The 19,603-nt window shown below is 36.5% G+C and overlaps 1 protein-coding gene across 1 annotated transcript in view; it reads right to left on the bottom strand.

Annotated features, from left to right (window-relative positions):
* Positions 1-2,622: 2,622 nt before the first annotated feature.
* Positions 2,623-19,603, bottom strand: part of LOC107588545 (tropomodulin-3-like) — a 43,299-nt gene continuing 26,318 nt past the window's right edge. The window contains exons 4-9 of the mRNA XM_016276680.1: positions 14,602-14,724; positions 13,303-13,374; positions 13,084-13,214; positions 11,562-11,669; positions 9,141-9,285; positions 2,623-5,123 (exon numbers count right to left, since the gene is read on the bottom strand). Of these exons, the coding sequence (XP_016132166.1) occupies positions 5,092-5,123; positions 9,141-9,285; positions 11,562-11,669; positions 13,084-13,214; positions 13,303-13,374; positions 14,602-14,724 (611 nt within the window). The 3' untranslated portion in view covers positions 2,623-5,091. The remainder of the gene's footprint in view (positions 5,124-9,140; positions 9,286-11,561; positions 11,670-13,083; positions 13,215-13,302; positions 13,375-14,601; positions 14,725-19,603) is intronic.

Below are 19,603 nucleotides of genomic sequence, written 5' to 3' on the forward strand. Positions count from 1 at the left end.
TGCTTCATTAGTCCATCTTTTTACAGTCCTTAATACAGGTTTAGCTGATTTCAGTTTCTGCCTGTAGGTCGGTATTAGATGAACTAAACAGTGATCAGAGAGCCCCAAAGCTGCTCGTGGGACAGAGTGATATGCATCCTTTATTGCTGTGTAACAGTGATCCAAAATAGTGCTGTCTCCAGGTCAATGTTTAACTTCTGTCACACCTAGTATTTGTCCTCTGCTTTACAAGGACATTTAATACAAAGGACTACAGATGTGAGATCACACACACACACACACATAGCAGCACTATGTAACTTTTGGAGCTTTGGCGGTTAATAAACAGAACCTGCACACATCCCGCGGAAGAACATTTCAACCGGAGCTACTTCTCTAAGTTTATGTCTATGGCGATTCACGCAGGTATGTGTCACTCCGCAGTGGTGACGACCCGACCAGGCTACAATAGTCCAAATATAAGTACTTTTAACACATAGGCTTAGTTATAGCCTATGTGTTAAAAGCAGTTCGTCTGACTCAATTAATAGTGTGTCATGAGTTTAGTGTGCAAAAGCACATGGTTAGCATGGGTGGTTAGCGCGATATCCCGCTATTCATGATAAATGGTCAATTGGTCAACAAGGAGCACCCATGGGCACTATGTATGCATTGGAGCAGCACCTTAGCTTGCGGCTGATTTCCCACAGGGACCAGTCATGTGTGCTGGTGTCCCTCAGGTTTCTCAACCTCTCTAGTTCATTCCAACCAATGGCAGTCCCTTTCCAAATGGGATCACTTATTGGCAGTAATTACATGTGCATTGAAATAAAGCCTGATCTTAGAAAGGGAATCCATTTCTTACATGGAGCTCATGGACCTCGATATCGGATTCTTATCAGATTCACAAAGGGAGCATCCATGCCTGCTGGTGCACCTATGCCTGTCCATTTCCCATAAGAAACAATGCTCACCAGTGTCCTAAAAGGAGCAACTGCGTTCAAATGGTTTTCAATGGGGTTGAAGTCAAGACTAAGTTTGAGCCTGATGAATCTTTTATTTAGTTATTTTTTCGAATTGCTCTATTGAATCCAGATGGAAACTTTTATTTGGCCAGGCAGTGTATTAAAAAAAATAGTTTTTTTTGTTACAGTCAACAATGATGCAGACATAAATGCACATACAAATTAAGGGTGAAAGTATAAAATAAAAAGAGTGCAAAATGCCTACACCCACTCGCGCACACACACACACACACACACATCTTTGTGAGTTACTTCATCTCTGTTCGACTGGGTGACCTTGACATCAGATCAGATTCTGTTCTCTCTAATCTGCACATACAGTAATACTAATAATACTAATAATAAACATAAATTTGTCTGTTTCCAGATGCCACAGATCCATGTGCTAGATTTACTTTCAGGATCTAATTATATTGTAGAAGTTCTGAAATTTGATTCCAAGCCCAGCTGAAAGATTACTCATTGTGCTGTCTGTTGAAGACTGTGGTTTCTCCTTGATTCCAAACACACATAGCTGAAGTGAGTTCACAGGAAGCCCCACAAGTCATTTGGGACAAGTCTAATCACAGAAGATGATGAATACATCTGGTGAAAATATATAAGTTCAATGACGTCAGCCTCAAAGAGTGAAACATTTTCCATCCCTTTCTGACACACACCCAGAATGAGCTTCATGACTCATTTCCCATGTAGCAGCAGTGAGGTCTGTTGGGCTGGTGTTGGTTAAGGGTGAGATAAGCTCTGCTGGAGTTTAAGACACAGCAGGAATGATGTAGTCTTAATGACATCATGTGCCTGGCATCTCCAAAATAATCTCAGAGACTGGATCTGATTCAAATAAAACCTCACCTGCATATTTCTCTGTACCTCAGCACACACTGCAGTCTGCTTTTGTGTTTGAAAAAGGTTCTTAAAGATTGTTTTCCAGTCTAGAAGTGCCTGAATGATTGTAACTAGATGACTGGCCTTAGAAGACAAACTGATCTGTATTTTTTTAACATTTATGTATCTTAGGCTGTACTAAGGTATCTTATTCAGGTCAGTACTGGAAAAAAAAAACATGCATGTTGTGTGATCCGTCTTATTTTTAAAAAATATAATTTACATTTTGCAGATACTGCAAAGTGTATGTAATTTTCTTTTTTACCATAACTGTAAGCCCCCATTCTCCATCAGCCAATATGTCTAGTTATTACAAATACTGAATAATAACTAATAAAATTAGTACTATAAAATATTTCAGCGGTCACCACTGCAATAGTTATGAGTACCTTATAATAAATACTAGTATTTTATAGTAACTCTGGCAAGAATTAGTTTTTATTGCTATTAAATATTACCAGTAGTGACTATTTCCAATGTCATCAGTCCTTATTGAACAAACAGTATCTCTCCGGAAGTCATTGTGACTAATCGTTAAGAGACAATAAGCACTGAAACTGGGATATATGCAAATCGCTCTTTAAATAAATGACTATACTATTGGGCAATTCATTCAAAAATAGATTCAAGTTACTATTCAGTTACTAAAAGCTGTATGTATAACGTGTTTCATGTTCAGTTGTCAACTCCTGAGATATCGCAGCAGGGTTACAGAAAGAAAATGAACTGACCAATCTGTAAAAACATACATTTTATTGATGACGTCTGATACTTTACAGAGTTGTGTGTTATTATTAACAGTACATAGTAAGATTTCCTCTTCTGGAATCCAGACATGTAGTATCAACATACAAAATTGTGGCAATATAAGAGGCATTTATGGTACATGATATTTATATGTATATATGTGTGGAATCTTCTGAAGAGGATTTGAGATGGATATTTCAAATGAACTCATGGTAAGATTGCAGAGCTCTTACAAGCACAAGCTTTAAGCAAAGCATGAACCTTTAACCGATACTCAAACAAAGATGGAATGAAACATGAACCATAACCTGTAAAAAAGATTTCATACACACAATTCAGCATTTGTTCACAAAGAAAAATGAAAGACAAACATAAGTCAATTGATACACAAGGCTCTTACAAAACCGAACAGTACAAAACAATGAAGCTTAACGACAAGGTGAGAAAAGGAAAACTTTAAACTTGGTCCTAGCTTTTGCATTTAAAGCAGGTGTACAACATGTTCCCCCGTGTAATCCAGCTATATAATAATCCATACCAGGCATGCTCAGACTGCTTCGCCCAAGATGCCGTACTTTTGTGCTGAAGGTCCATTTGGTAGCAAAGCGTCTGTGCTCTACATTATATACCACAATCAATGAACCTCGTAGGACGTACAAGCTCACAGAAAATGGCAAGCGGTATACAGGTTAATTCAGTATTTTACACTGGTGTTAGATCGCTTTAGTGAAAAGATAAAGCTTTACATTGCAAACATGCATGCGATCACAAACGTGCATGTATGTTCGGGGCTCTGGCTGCATCAGGGCCACTAAATGCTCAGAATTGGTTGCTATTCAAGATGAAACTTTACTCGTCCTTCTCGCTTTCATTCAACTAGTTCCCTAATTTCCTCTTTAGCACAGAACACGTGCTTCAGAAATATTTCTTCTAGATAAACTAAAGGAATAATCCACCACAACTTGAACGTTTTGCCATTTACTCACCCTCATGTTGTTCCAAACCCATATCTGGTTATTCATTTATTGTTTTGAATGGGAATCTTCATGCAGCTATTTTTCGAACTTGTGTGTTACATTCCAAGCCATTTGGCGATTGGTTGTTGGTGAACCAATTATAGTGAACAATTTAAATTTTGTCCTAACCCGCATACAAAACTATCGTATTGTCTTCATAACCCATAAGGTGTTTGACAGTCGTGGTTACCATAAACTATGCAAAAATTCTTTAAAAATGAATCTTTTGCGTTCTATAAAAACAATAACAGCATACACGTTTGGAACAATTTAGGGCAAGAAATGTAGCATTTTCTTTTAGGGTGAACTATACCTTTAATAAACTCAAAAAATGAAATTCAAACCTATTTCCTGTCTGACCTCAGCTAGAGTATTTGAGAGTATTTAGGTGTTAGTCTTTGGCATGGTATTAGAAAAGCCATTTTAGATGTATCTACAGGAAAGATACTCTCATCTAAACCTATAACTAAATTACATAAATGCTCACTTCCTGTGTTCAAAAAAAAAAAGAGAAAAAAAAGAAAAAAATCCCTTAGTGCATTGCTCGGTGGAAATATACCTCTAAAGTTTTTAAGTCCTAAGTGAAACCTGTCAGTCTTTGACCTTCATTTACACACCCAAGGTTGTCATTAGTGCTGATCTAGTACAAATGTTTCCATTTCCAAAGACATTTGATGAAAATGGGGCGCTGATCTTAAATTAGCACTCCAATTCCTCAGACACACAGTATCAGTGTGTTTCGGGAATAGAGGTGGATTTTACAATATGAATTGTCTCAATCGGCAGCAAAACCGAGGTGCAGTGTGGAAGCTAGGAGTTTTTGAGATGACCCAGCTGCCCAAAGACATCCACACACAACCCATGCTGATAAAACTACAGCCGCACAATCTTCTCACACACTCACGGTGAAGCTAACGGTGAGAGTATAGATAACTTTTATTAAAGAGTGTCTGTTACAAACAGCGTGGCTCTCATTGGCTAACCTCTGCTGAAACCTGTGCTCCAAACCCAGACTCGACAAATCTAGATTTAGCTCACATTAAGCGGGGAACACAGCAGATCCAGTCCAGTTGAGTCTAGATTTGTTCAGAGTGAATGTGGGCAACAGGTTCTGATCCAGCCCATCCATGAAGAGATCACTATAGCGCTTGAGTGCATGTGTGTAACCATTGCAACCCGTTTAGTTTCGTTTCAAAGAACTTTTACAAAGAAAAGAGCAGAAAGGGTTTTACACGAGCAAAAAAAAATGGCTGCAAAAGAGTTTGCAGCTATAAAAACAAACAACAATTAACAATAATAATACAACATAACAAAAGGATCATTGAGTATTAACATTAGGGAGGCAAAATATCCAGTTGTGTCCCTTCTTCAGGTGAAGCGGCTCCCTCAGAGGGTTTGGCACAAGAGTCTGATGAGCTTGTGAGAGAGAGAGAGAATATGTTCTACACATCCTTCTCTACTCGCCTCCGCCGCACTGAAAGAAAAAACAGAGACGTGTTAGTAATCTGATACATTCACAGCATTCACGCCGTTAGAACATGCTGAGAGCTACAGTACAAGAACCTTTAATGAGATCTGCGCATTTAAGACGCTTAATAAATCAGTGTGTTAGTCAATCCTTCATCCGGTTACAAAGCTACACACAATTACTAATTTCAGCCAAAACTTGTTCTGTCATGAACAATCGGGTCTCCCTGCACAACTGGGTCCGTTTTCAAATCAGTTTTCTCTTACAGTACAATAGTTTATCCTACTGTATTATACAACAGCTGATATCAAAAGTTTGTTTCACATTTTATTATTTGCTTGTTCTTGCTGATCAAAGGTAATATGAGATTTAATAAGCTAGATGGCAACAGCATAGCAGGATGCTGAGCAGATAAAGAGAACATTTTAATTTCAAAGTATAGCTTTGTTTGTTTACCATTATATGCAACATAATTTAAATGGCATTTATAGTCATTTATATTTATTTATTTAAAGGTTATAGTTCAACCAAAACTGAAAATTCTGTCACCGTTCACTGAACAACACTCATGTCGTTCCAAACTTATATGACTTTCTTCTGTGGAAGATATTTCGAAGAATGCTGGTAGTACAATAGTACTAGAGTAGAAGAACAGTTTTGGTGCCCATAGACTTTCTTGTATGGCCAAAAAAAGTCTGAGACATTTCTCAAAATATCTATATTTCCACTGAAGAAAGTAGGTCATACAGGTTTTGAATGAGAGGGTGAGTAAATGACGACATTTTTATTTTTGAACCATACCTTTAATATTACGTATGTGACCCTGGACCACAAAACCAGTCATAATTTTGTGAAATTGAGATTTATACATCAACTGGAGGCTGAATAATAAGCTTTTTATTGATGTATGGTTTGTTAGGATATGACAATATCTGGCCGAGGTACAACTATTTGAAAATCTGGAATCTGAGGGTGCAAAAAAAAAAAATCGAAATATTGAAAAAATCGCCTTTTAAGTTGTCCAGATGAAGTTCTTAGCAATGCATATTACTAATCAAAAATTAAGTTTTGATATATTTACGGTAGGAAATTTACAAAATATCTTCATGGAACATGATCTTTACTTAATATTCTAATGATTTATGGCATAAAAGAAAAATCAATACTTTTGACCCATACAATGTAGCCAACTATTGCTACAAATATACCCCAGCGACTTAAGACTGGTTTTGTGCTCCAGGGTCACATATGTGAAATTGCTACTAGTACTGAACTGAGTACAAATTAAAAGACCTTTTAGCCAATAGAATTGCTAGGCAGACTCATTTGAAATTAAGTTTTGATATATTTACGGTAGGAAATTTACAAAATATCTTCATGGAACATGATCTTTACTTAATATTCTAATGATTTATGGCATAAAAGAAAAATCAATACTTTTGACCCATACAATGTAGCCAACTATTGCTACAAATATACCCCAGCGACTTAAGACTGGTTTTGTGCTCCAGGGTCACATATGTGAAATTGCTACTAGTACTGAACTGAGTACAAATTAAAAGACCTTTTAGCCAATAGAATTGCTAGGCAGACTCATTTGAAAATAACAACAGCCCATTTAGTCTATCTCAGATCCAATTAGGTTTTTAATCAGCCTTTTTTTATTTTGAAGGTACTAGGTTGATCGGCAGCCTAAACACTAGATTTCGCCAAAATTGCCAGGTTAGTTTAAAATGCTTAGAAGCAAGGAAACTAGAGATTCACAACCAGCTCTGCTTATGTAGCTGTCTATGAAATAATCAGTTGGAAGAGTAGGTAGAGATTTTATTCAGAACCAGTATAATGTATATATATATAAAAAACTGGTTTTGTTAACAGGTATTGCACATGCCAACATGGACAAAACACCGTATTAATATACTCTGACCTCGTTTGTTGAAATACTTGTTCAGCAGTGCAGCAAACAGAAGTGATTATTATTTATTTATTTATTTTGTTTTTAGTGAAATCACAAACATTCAGTACTTCCTGATTATTTAACGAATAATTCTAATGAGTAGGATTTTATAAAATCAAACATGCAACACGTACAAATCCATATTAGTAAGCTATTCACTTTTGGACAGAAATTCTACACATATTTTAAGCTAATATTTTATGCAGGTTTCTTTCTAAGCTGGCAGTTCTTAGACAGAACAAGCAGCAAAGTGGACCAGACTTTATGGCAAAAGTCAAAAGACCGCCTACATAAGACTACCACTCTGAACTGTAGCATGTTAGTGATTTTGTACTTGTGTGTGCATTTCCAGCTGTGGATTGTGTTTGGTTAATCAGTGTTGACTAGTTCACGTCTATATAAGGTCTGAATTCACAACAGTGAGGATCTGATAACTTACCACACCCCGTATAACCTGTCCATTGTACAGGTGAGTCAAACAGACTTTAACACAAAACACATCACCTTTTAAAATGTGCCGTTAGCATTCATGCCAAAGATTAAATGTCAAACCCGTGCTCTCACACATAATACCTAAAGACACTGGAATAGAGCTTGACGCATGACATCACCTCACACACATGTAAAGCACACTGTGTGTGCGTGGTAACATAAGACTGGCAAACAGGAGATAGATCCAGACTTCATTGATGAAAGACAGAAAGGAAAAGAAAATCTCATTAATAAAATGCCATTTTAAAAGACCTTGTTCTACAGTTTTGTAGCAGATTTTTCGTCTATCTGAAACTAAAAATACAAGTGTTTTTTTGCTACTGTACCTTTAAAAATTCTATATGTAAACAAGCTCTGTTATGACTGAATAACAACACTGCATGTAAAATAATGTGTGTGCTAACACTTGTGCTTACAGATGTGCATCAGTAATCGACTAGAAAACTTGTTCTTAACGTAGACTCACACGTACACACTGTAACTAGATTCAGTTGTCAGTTTTACCTTTTAGTGCTTAATTCCGGTTCTGTACACACACAGTTCAGTAATTTACAGGAGTGACAACCGCATTCTACAACCAAATTAACTCCTAAAAAATTCAGGTAGTGACAACAGCATTTTATTGAAATTTTACTCTGTGTGAACAGAACCAAATAAGAATGTAATGATGCACTCCAAGCTGACTGAACATTAATAAAAATATTTGACGAATATTAAACGAATCGCGATACACTTGGGGGTGGGGAAACTGAAGGAACTGAAGGAAACTGACTTCAGAAAAATTTAGATGGTATTTTCTTTTCATCTTGCCTCTGTATAATGCCTATTAAAGTAGTATTTATAAGCACAGTGCGGCTTTGTTTACAGCAGTTAGCAAGTAAACGCTGTATTGCTGATGTTCATAAGCGCCACCTGTTGTCAGAGAGTGAATCTGCGTTTTCATTCAGCCCATCAGCTGTTTTTGTTTCATTCAGATGTTTTATGTAGTCGAGTTTCACAAAGCTAAAATCAGGCCATCCTGTTTTTGCTTCAAATTTCAAAACTATAAAAAATTATTTAAAACAAAAACTGCTCATGCTGCATATATGCAGCATCTTTTTTGGATTTTGATTAAAATGCAATGGTTGCCTCTAATTTAAAATGGAAAGAGCACAGGCAAAGCCTTAGTTGGTTTATATGAAGAGATTTCTTTTATTTGTATTATTTATGCATTTAATTTAGGATTTGTTTTAAAATTTAAATTTAGTTTTGTTATTTGGCATATTTCAATTTCGCAAAGAAATGTGCAGCATTTTGTCTGAGAAACAAAAAAGGACACATTTTCATTTATAATTTTTATTTGTTAAAAAAAATCTGAAATCATATCACATCTTGAGTTGAGTTAATCGTTACATCCCTAGAACCGAACTGAAGAACTAGTTTTTAATGACGTATTTAAATATGTATCGCAGTTGTGTCTTTTTGTATGTCTTTCTTAGGTCAAAAATAGTGAATAGCAAACACACGAGAGGGCATGTAGCCATCTAGCCTGTTTCTGTCAATCAGAGCATACGTGAATTAGGATATGTTCTCACCCAGGTCGTTGTTTTTTGTGATTGCGGTAGCAGCGCGGGATCTGGGACCCTGCTGGGTGAAGTGGTACCCAAACTTCACGACGCTTGTATTCTGCTCCAGCATCTTAGCGATCTCCATCTCTGTCGACGTACCGAGCTGCTGCCGCTGAGAGCAGAAAACAGAAAACACCAGAAACATCTCCATTACACATGCTTACATAAGCCCACACACACAGACATTTCACTAAGAGTAACATTTGAATTCAATTTGCATAGTGCCGGCAAAATAGCAGGGTTTTAACACATTTCAACATATGTACAAGAATAGATGCAGCATAATTCATTATACTTATAATGCATGTACCTACATTGATCAAATAACTGAATTAAGGCCTATTTATGCAGTGGTCTACTAACACAAGCATTTAAAACTAGTGCTGTCAAACGATTAACCTATTGTTGTGGGTGTATTATTGACATGTCAAAGTCTAGACCCTGAATATAAGACGACGTTTTTTCACATGTATTTCCAAGAAAAAAAACATCGTCTTATATTCGGGGTCTAGACTTTGACATGTCAATAATACACCCACAACAATAGGTGGTGCCAAATATGCATAAAACGAGTGTGCCATGAAATACGTAAATGCGTGTTGTAAAGATCGCGACCAAACTCCCTTTGTGATTTTAAAACGTAAGACAGTACCCAGATTTGAAGACTACAGTAAGATTTAACGTCTACTGTTAATAAGATTTTGGTAGGCTTCTATTAGATGGCTCGCTTAAATGTCCTAATTCAGATGGGCTACCCGTTTTTTTTTTTAATGGTATATCAAAAAGTGTATATATTTTTTAAATTTGATTGTTGGTACATTTGACCAGTTTTTACCATACTTTCAAAACAAAAATTAAAATAGGAAAAATATGCAATATGAAAATAATTGAAGACAAAATGTGTTTTACAGAGAAAAAACAAGATTTGGTTTTTAAAAAGCCTTTTTCCAAAAGGTACATCTGGAAAAAGGGGGGTCGTCTTATAATCAGGGTCGTCTTCTATTCGGGCCAATACGGTATTAGCAACTTTACATGGCTGCTCATTCAAATGTTAACCTAGAAAATGTGTGCTGTTCAAGTGTCTGTGCGGAGTGTGGAAGCTGAACAGTAGCACTCACTGCAGGACGGATGGAGGCGCCGGTGCAGTCACTTACTCCTTAAAATACTCCCTCATTTTCTGTCATACAGATAAGAGTAATATATCTTTCGAATTTGTAAAGACTCTACATTTATTTGTGTGCACTCACAATAACAACAAGACATTTCACTTTTGTAAAATAATGAAAGCAAACAGGATGCGATTTCTGCCGTCTCGGTCTCTGTGAACTCTGTGAACAAGCTTTATGCATGCTTGAGCGCTTATAGGCTATGTAGGCAATTAAAGGCTCAATATAATGATGTAAATGGTTTATTAATAAATGTGCTATTAGTCGACTACTGCTTAAAATGAACGACTCCTAGTCGACCAGAAAAATCTTTACATACTTAGTAAATACATTCATGCTATCTCTGAACAGTCTGTATGAATATACCTAAATGCCACATCTGATGAGGCTTCCGAAAATGTTATGACCACATTGTTGCCAAAAAGTTTGTGTAATAAATTCTATGGTGAATCAAAATATTTATAAATATAAAGCTACTTACAATTTTGTAATGTCCATTTAATACTTTTCTCATGTAAATGTAAAGTTACTTTAAATGATCTTTTGGGGGGTAATTTCTCAGCCCAAATTTATGTGCGTTTAATTTGCAATTAATTTGATTAATTAATCAGCACACTATATAATTAATTAGTTAAGATTTTAATTGCCTGACAGCCCTAGTAATTACATATTAAGGTAATGCTATATAATCATGACATGGTTAATTCTGCTGGAAATAAAAGATCTCACATCTTATTTTTTTTTGTAATGCAAACAAAAAGATAAGATTATTTATTATAAATGAATGACAAGTCTGGCATCGGTACAAAAACTGCGTTGCAATATGTAAAAAGAAGGCAGATTCAAAACAATTTTACATTACCATTCAAATATTTGGAGTCAGTATAATTTTTTTTTATGTTTTGTATGACATGTCTCGTATGCTCACCAAAGCTGCATTTATTTGATAAAAAATACAGCAAAAACAGTAATATTGTGAAAAAAAAAATGAAATAAAAAAACGTTTTCTATTTTAAAATATAATGTATATTCAGCTTGGAAAACACTTAACAAAAACAGCATGCAATCAAAGTACTTAACATGTAAGAATCAGTTCACTGTAGGTGCATGATTCAAGCGCTTTCAAGAGATTAATTTCTCTTTTTTTTTTTTTGATACAAAAAGTAATTGTCCAATCTCAACCCCGAACACACAGACATCTGAAGTGAATCATGTCCCTCACCATGGCAACAGGGTCATTGCTTCTGGTGGCAGCCAGACTGAACTTCTTCACATGAGTGTTCCTCTCCATGGCTTTTGCAAAGTCCTTTAGAGTCGGGATTGGAATGTTCTAGAAGTTAAGAGAAGGAAACATTAAAAACAGATTTTTTGTTGGACAATTAAACAGCTCCTTCATGTCACTAAATTCATTGCCATGGTCTTCATCCTGATTTTATGACATAGCCTCCATTTTAGGTCATATGAATTTTTAAGAATTAACATAGCTCCCAGTGAGAGACAAAAACAGATCCGAAATAATTTAAACATTTAAAAGTAAAAATGGTGGGTTGGGAGCTTTCAGGGAAAAAAATATTCTGGTTTGTACTGTATGTCTGTTTACTGAATAATTTCAGTAATTTCATAGCAGATATTGAAGAGATTTTTTAAGCAGCTTATATATAAATAAATAAATATATATATATATATATATATATATATATACACGTACATATAGTATTTGTAATTTGATTAAATAACAAAAAAAGTCCAAAGCCTAAAACATCTGCATTTGAGAACACAACTGAAAATGCTTCACAAATCACCATCATTTGAGTTAAAGTGTTGCATTATTTGGTGTGTCCACCTTTAAATTGAATGAGCAGAACAAAACCTGATAATCATGTTCTCCAGCATAATTTGAGAATGTTTCATAGAACATACTCTGCTTTAGTGGAACCAAGAAAAACAGGCCGTCTGTACAAAGGAGCAACATGTCACTAATTTAATTAGTGACAGACATAATTCACAATATATGTGCATTTCCAGTCAATTTATTTATTTTTATTCCAGATTGTCAAATATCAGGCAGTATCAAATATTTGGACTAAAGCGTATTTGGTAGTAATTTGTTGGCAATATAAAATGAATTTATATTTTTTTAATTAATAATAAATTATTTTTATTTTGGCCATTAAAGGGTTAGTTCACCCAAAAATGAAAATTATGTCATTAATTACTCACCCTCATGTCGTTCTAAACCCGTAAGACCTCCGTTCATCTTCGGAACACAAATTAAGATATTTTTGATTAATTCTGAGAGCTCTCTGACCCTCCCATAGGCAACAATGTAATTACCACGATCAAGGTCCAGAAACGTAGCAAGGAGATCGGTAAAATAATCCATGTGACATCAGGGGTTCAACCGTAATTTTACGAAGCTACGAGAATACTTTTTGTATGCAAAGAAAACAAAAATAATGACTTTATTCAACAATTCGTCTCCTCCGCGTCACCCTGGCGCCATTTTGGAGAATATCCACTGAACGTAAACAGCGTATGCTGTTCTGCGTCAGCTGCGTCACACGGATATGTTGTTTTCTCTCAGAATTTATCAAAAATATCTTAATTTGTGTTCCGAAGATGAACGGAGGTCTAACTGGTTTGGAACGACATGAGGGTGAGTAATTAATGACTGAATTTTCATTTTTGGGTGAACTATCCCTTTAAGTGTCTTGGTTTGAGTGTACTAAACTGAATCTCATTACCTTTATGTTGTTGAGATTGACTTCGGTCAGCGAGGAATCATTGGATTTTATCCGCTGCAGAGTTTCCTCCACTTTTGTAGGGTTTGGTGGCTCATCAAAAACTGGCTTTACCTTTTCTCCCTTAATAACATCTATAACAAACACAACATTCACAAATGAGACAACACGAATATGGTATCTGCTAAAAGATTAAATCAACTTGTAGAATAATAAACTCACTGTTATAACCGTCTATACAGGTGCCGTCATAACTCTGCGTGCTCGTCAACAGTGTGTTCACTCCAAGAATAGCTAGAGAACACAACACAGAACTGTTACAATATACACAAAAAAGTATTTAAAACGCCCACATGAAAACATCATGATAAAGTGCAGCAATTCACAGTGCATTAAAAAAAAGCTGCTTAATGCTTATGTGCAGCACTTCACTACTATTTTTACTATGGTATTCTAGATGTTACTGCATGAAGCCACTTTCACATTCCTGTGTTTCGGCACAGCTGACCAAAAAAACACATCCAGCACATGAAGAGTATAAAGCTTATCAGGGTTATAATGAATCATGCAGTGAGGGAAACCAGCCAAGAACAATCTCTTAAAGCAGCGTGTTGAAAGAGGCTGTTTAGAGAGAGAGAGAGGATGTTTGCGCTGTTTTATTCTGGAGCTGTGATGGATGCAGTGTGGGCGTTCAGACCCCCAGAGTCAAGGAGGGAAAAATATTGCAGTGAGAGTAACAGAAAACACTAGAACAATAGATAGCACAGAGCTGTTCATTCAGGCTTAAAGCAATAAAACTAACCCTAGTGATATTAACGTTCTCTCTCCACATAGTTCTAAGAGCTCAGTTCTAGGAACTATCCAGCAGGGTGGTTCCAAGAGAACCAATTTCTTCCTCGGGCCGTTTTCCTGGTTGCATTCGCACCGGCAGCAGGAACTCTGAAGCGGCCGACAGCGACGTCTTTATTCACGCCATTTACAAACATGTTTGGAGCTGTTTTTGTTGTGTGCCGTGGGTTTCGTGAGAACGGAGATGGAATGTAAATGCACAATTTACGCGATTAAAAGAGCACGAAAATCTGACTACATCTCCTATGACAACTTGCAGTGTTACATATCATCGAGGCTGAGAAAAGAACACAGTGCTGCAGACAACAGGTAAATGCTGTTATCGCTGTTTTCCATGTTCGTGGAGTGAACATTTTTTACACAGCTTTTTAAAAATACAGATAACCTGTGTTTCATAAGAGTTTGGAAAATCCGCATACACATATGCCACTGGTAGTTCCTATAGAACCGTTTTAGACTCTACTCTGAAGTAGGAGATAATTTAGGACCCCCAAACGGAGTTCCTATAACTAAATACGTTCCCTGGTTCCTGTGGTGCGAACACGCCAAAAAGCGAGAACTTCCGCCAATAGTTCTAGGAAATATGAAAAGGTTCCTCCAGTGCGAAAGCCCCTTCTGTCTCTTGCTGATCTCCCAGTATCACTGTTTGTGAGATTCTGTAGTGGTTTTTACCTGCCAGGTCATGCAGTTCTGTGTCAGTAGCGCTAGAAAGTGCCTCTTCCAATTCCGGGTCAAGGGTCGTGGCTTCCTCCTGATGGATCTCGATTGGTTTCTTTTTGGGAATCCATACCTTTCCTGTAGAACAAAAAGAGATAAGTAACAATGGCATAACTTGCATCTTCTTTCAAAAGTGACCCATATCTGATATCTGCATTTACACTATACACTTGGCAAAACAACCCAAGGTAGACATTCTGACCTGGAAAAGTTTAGGCCAAAAAGGAAGTAAATGGACATAGATGAAATAAGCTTTTGATTGTCCAAAGGCTCAAAAGACAATCTTCAGCATGACTCCACTGGGTTGAGCCTTTAACCTCCATTGCACCACTGAAAAGATTCATGTGATCTTTTGACACGTGGTTGGTGTCTAAGATTTAACTTAGACTAATGTTAAAAGTTTCATGACAGTAAGGGCTTTTTTTATCTTTTTGAAATTAGTCTCTTATGCTGCATTTATTTGATGAAATACAGAAAAATACAGAAACAATTATTATAATTATCAGTATTGAAAACGGTTGTGCTTCTTAATATTTTTGTGGGAACTGTGATGCATTTTTTCTTATTGAATAGAAAGTTCTTTGATGAATAGAGTTCAAAAGAACAGCATTAATTTAAAATAGCTCTTTTTCATAACAATATACAGTAAAAGTCTTGATCAATTTAATGCATCTTTGCTAAATAAAATAATTTCTTTTAAAAACTAATGCAAATGTCACACTACAAGACTGAATATGTATTTGGAACATGGAAGTAGTTCCACGTAAAAATTCTTCTATACATTCAAACAATACAAGAACTCTCCCACTTCCAAACATAAATGCTTGAAAAAGCAGCCCAGTCAAATGATGAAAACTCAAGAAAAGTGAGCAGCCCTTTACTTCACTGAAATCTGTAAAAAGACTACATCGCTACTGAAGACCTCAGCAGAGAAAGAGAGGGTGGTCAGACATGATGTCCAGCTGTATGAATGGCTGGCGTTTATGAACTCGACACGCAGATAATGATGGTGCACAGCAGGCCCATCATGATAACAGTTCACTGCTTGACCTCATCCTCTCTGTGACGCTCATAGTGAGGTCGGTAATGTGAGGCTGGTCTTGTGACGAGTTCATTCTCTCTGGACAGTGAACAACACACTCAACAGCTTTATTCAGGACATGTGACTGCTGAGCTCTCTCATACTGATTGACTGTGAAGGGAGGGTTCTGCTGAAAACATTCAGTTCTTCCGTTTCAGTAAAACCTCAATGTCACAATTTGAATCGGATGTTTCACAAAGAATAAAAAGACTCCTGGAACGTCATTATTTGATGACCATCAAGATTTGTGTGGCTCCTCAGCCCATTAGAAGCAAATATAGAACATTCCAACTCATGCTGGATTTTGAGAGACATTTAAAGATGAACATTCAGTCATCATGCTGCTCCAAACACGTATCATTTCTTTCTTCCACTGAAAACAAAAGGAGATGTTCTGCAACAGTCGGGTTCTGGAAGTAAAAAATCCCATTCATTTTCACCATAAGGAACAGTAACTTTATAGACAGATCTACTGTGAGCTATGAGATTGTAAAATCAATGGTAAATGCTTTTGTTAAACACAAAAGTTAATATTATTTTCAATTACTCTTTTATCAGAGAAATTCCTGGTAAAAAAAAAAAAAAAAAAAAAAAAAAAAAAAAAAAAAAAAACTACATTACCCATGATTTTGCAGAGAAATTTCCACCAATCAGAGAATTGCAACAAGTAGCCTTAATCTTGCTAAAAGAACACTTTAGGCGAAAGACATGGAGTCAGTTTTCCTACACTCTCAAAATACTTAAATATTTGCAATAAAATGACCAGTCTTGTACTTTTGTCTTTTTGTCCAATTTTCAAACACTTTTTGCTTCAAATCAAAGTTTGTAATGTTTTGGTTCACCTTGTAGCTTGTAACTCTTTAAGACTTTTTTCAAAATTCCTATTGGGAAAATAAATGGGAAAACCCCTTCCAATAACAAGGCCACTGAAAAAGTAAACAGGCACCATTGAACTCTAAAATAATGTAGGGTTTGGCACATTTCATTTATAGGTAAGTATTCCTTTAAGGGTCTATGACGTTACATGATGATTCTAGACTTTTATGTATGACAATCTTTCCAGCCATTATAATAGCAGCTGGCAGCTGTAACTTCTCATTACACAGACATGTGATTAAACCACGGCTCTGGCCTGAACCAGCAGAACTATCTACTCCATAATCATACGCAGCTTCCTTTTCCACGCTGGACAGCAGCAGTACTCACTCAGGCCTGTGAGGTTTGGAAACACACGACACGACACAGTTTGGAGAGACTCCACTGATGTCAAACATATGATTGGTTTGTCTTTTTCTAATCTTGATTCGGTGACTGTGAAACACTCACACTTTACTGAGTAAAAGAAAAGCAATAAGCCAAAAGAGGCAGTGCATTACAGCAATTTTACCACTTTTAATTTTAAAGGGTACTTTAAGGCACAACACAAGTTATTGTTTAGTTTTTAATTTGGCACACTAGAGTTCCTAACAGCAACAGGCCGAGGGTTTTAAGACCTTTCTCACTGCTCTGGACACAAGAACAGGCTTTGTGTTTTAGGTGTGGCTGAATTCCAAACACATGTTATCAGTGCAAAAAAATGAATGTGAACCAGAAAAAAAAACAACAACATTCAGTGCAGAAAACTATTCGCAGAGCAACTGATGAGGAAAGCAGAGACTGCTTAAAGAGAGTATTATAGAGTATATCTGTCATAAATAGATGAATATTCACATGACGTTAGAGGATATCTGCCATACACACACAGTTTTCTTCAGCTACAAATAATATTTAATAAAACTCTTAAAAAAAAAAAACATTTCAGAACAAAGTTAATGCATTCAGGACACTGTGATTAAAATGAACAACATGAGATAAAACAGTACAATTGTTCTTATGCAACTGGAACCTAAAAACTAGGGATGCACCGTATCGGGCCCCATACTGGTCTCCTGTACTCGTACTCATTAAAATGCCCCGATACCAAACGCCGATACCACACAGCATGTGATAAGTGCCATATTCAAACAAAGAAACACCAACAACAGAGCAACAGACAGCAGAAAGGAGTTAAGGATGTCTACTACGAAGTATATGTATGCAATGAATATAATGTTAAACATTCAGTATTAACGCCTGTATAGCTGATGTGCGCGAGCTGATAAACAATAAACAAGAGTGGATTGAGCACGCGGCGGCGCAGATGCGTGAGCTTGTCGAATGAATATATCTTTCTCACAGACATCACTGGAAAGTAGGGCTGAACGATTTTGGAAAATAATCTAATTGCAATTTTTTTTTACCAATATTGCGATTGCGATTTAAAATGCAATCATTTTTTTAAAGCTCTTTATGTTCTGTATTATTCAACAAAGACAAGCTATAAATCATTGTATAGTCTGCCCAACACACTATTAGATAGATTAAACATAAATGTTCTTTTCTGTAGGTCAGGCCGATATGTTATGATGAAATTAGGTGATGCATGAATTGATATGAATAACATTTTTATTTAACAACTACAATCACAGTACATTGACTGATTTGTTGAACTATCGCGAGAGGCAAAAGTTTACGTTTTAGCCGCATAACATTGTTTAATGGAAACGCCGAAAATATCACCAAAGTTTTGCACAAATCTGTAATGGAAACGTGCCACTACAGTTGTCGCGTTGCGCCGCAACAGCTCTACACTGGACGCGACAAAGCGACCGTTGCAAATCATTTTAACTTTGTGTCAGTACGTCATAAACAGAACAAGGCATCAGTTTAATGTCGGGTTTTGTCTTGTCACGTCGCATCCAGTGTACACAGCGTCACTACTCGCGTTTCCATTACAGATTTGCGCAAAACTTTGGCAATATTTTCTGAATGTCGATAAAAAATTATTGCAAAATTACGGCGTTTCCATTAACCAATGTTATGCGGCTAAAACGTCAACTTTTGCCTCTCGCGATAAGTCATGGCAACGGATTTTGGTGGGATTTTGGCTATATTTATTCAAAGGAGGCGTATGCGTGTATCTTTACAGAAGCAGCAAAGAGAGCCGCTTCAGAAACGTGCGTGGCGCAGCTGGAATAAACCATAGACTGTATAAACACATAAACAAGCATTGTAAATTGTCCAAGTATTAATAGTAGGGAAAGCCCCTTATACTGGATCGCGGCCACTTATGAAGTGTTTTTTGGAGGTTATAGTACGTTGAAGAATGATCATATGATTTTTTACATACACCTTGTGACCTGTAATTGTGAAAAAGCCGTTTCCATTGCAGTTTTGCGAATTAATCCTTTTTCGCATTGCCTGAAAAACCACCTCATGCGAGCGTAAAAACTTTTTTGCGATATATGGGCGTTTTTGCGAAATTGACGCGTTTCCATTAGGCGTATTTTCAATTCGCAATTTGCGCAATTTGAAGGGTAATGGAAACGCACGAGAGAGAGAGAGAGAGAGAGAGAGAGCAATTCTGTTGTGTGATCTTTGATGTTCACTCACATTTTGACTATATTTATTCAAAGGAGGCGTATGCGTGTATCTTTACAGAAGCAGCAAAGAGAGCCGCTTCAGAAACGTGCGTGGCGCAGCTGGAATAAACCATAGACTGTATAAACACATAAACAAGCATTGTAAATTGTCCAAGTATTAATAGTAGGGAAAGCCCCTTATACTGGATCGCGGCCACTTATGAAGTGTTTTTTGGAGGTTATAGTACGTTGAAGAATGATCATATGATTTTTTACATACACCTTGTGACCTGTAATTGTGAAAAAGCCGTTTCCATTGCAGTTTTGCGAATTAATCCTTTTTCGCATTGCCTGAAAAACCACCTCATGCGAGCGTAAAAACTTTTTTGCGATATATGGGCGTTTTTGCGAAATTGACGCGTTTCCATTAGGGGTA

Source organism: Sinocyclocheilus grahami, unplaced genomic scaffold (genome assembly GCF_001515645.1).
Source record: "Sinocyclocheilus grahami isolate Dianchi unplaced genomic scaffold, SAMN03320097.WGS_v1.1 scaffold105.1, whole genome shotgun sequence".
In the NCBI taxonomy this organism is placed as follows: domain Eukaryota; kingdom Metazoa; phylum Chordata; class Actinopteri; order Cypriniformes; family Cyprinidae; genus Sinocyclocheilus; species Sinocyclocheilus grahami.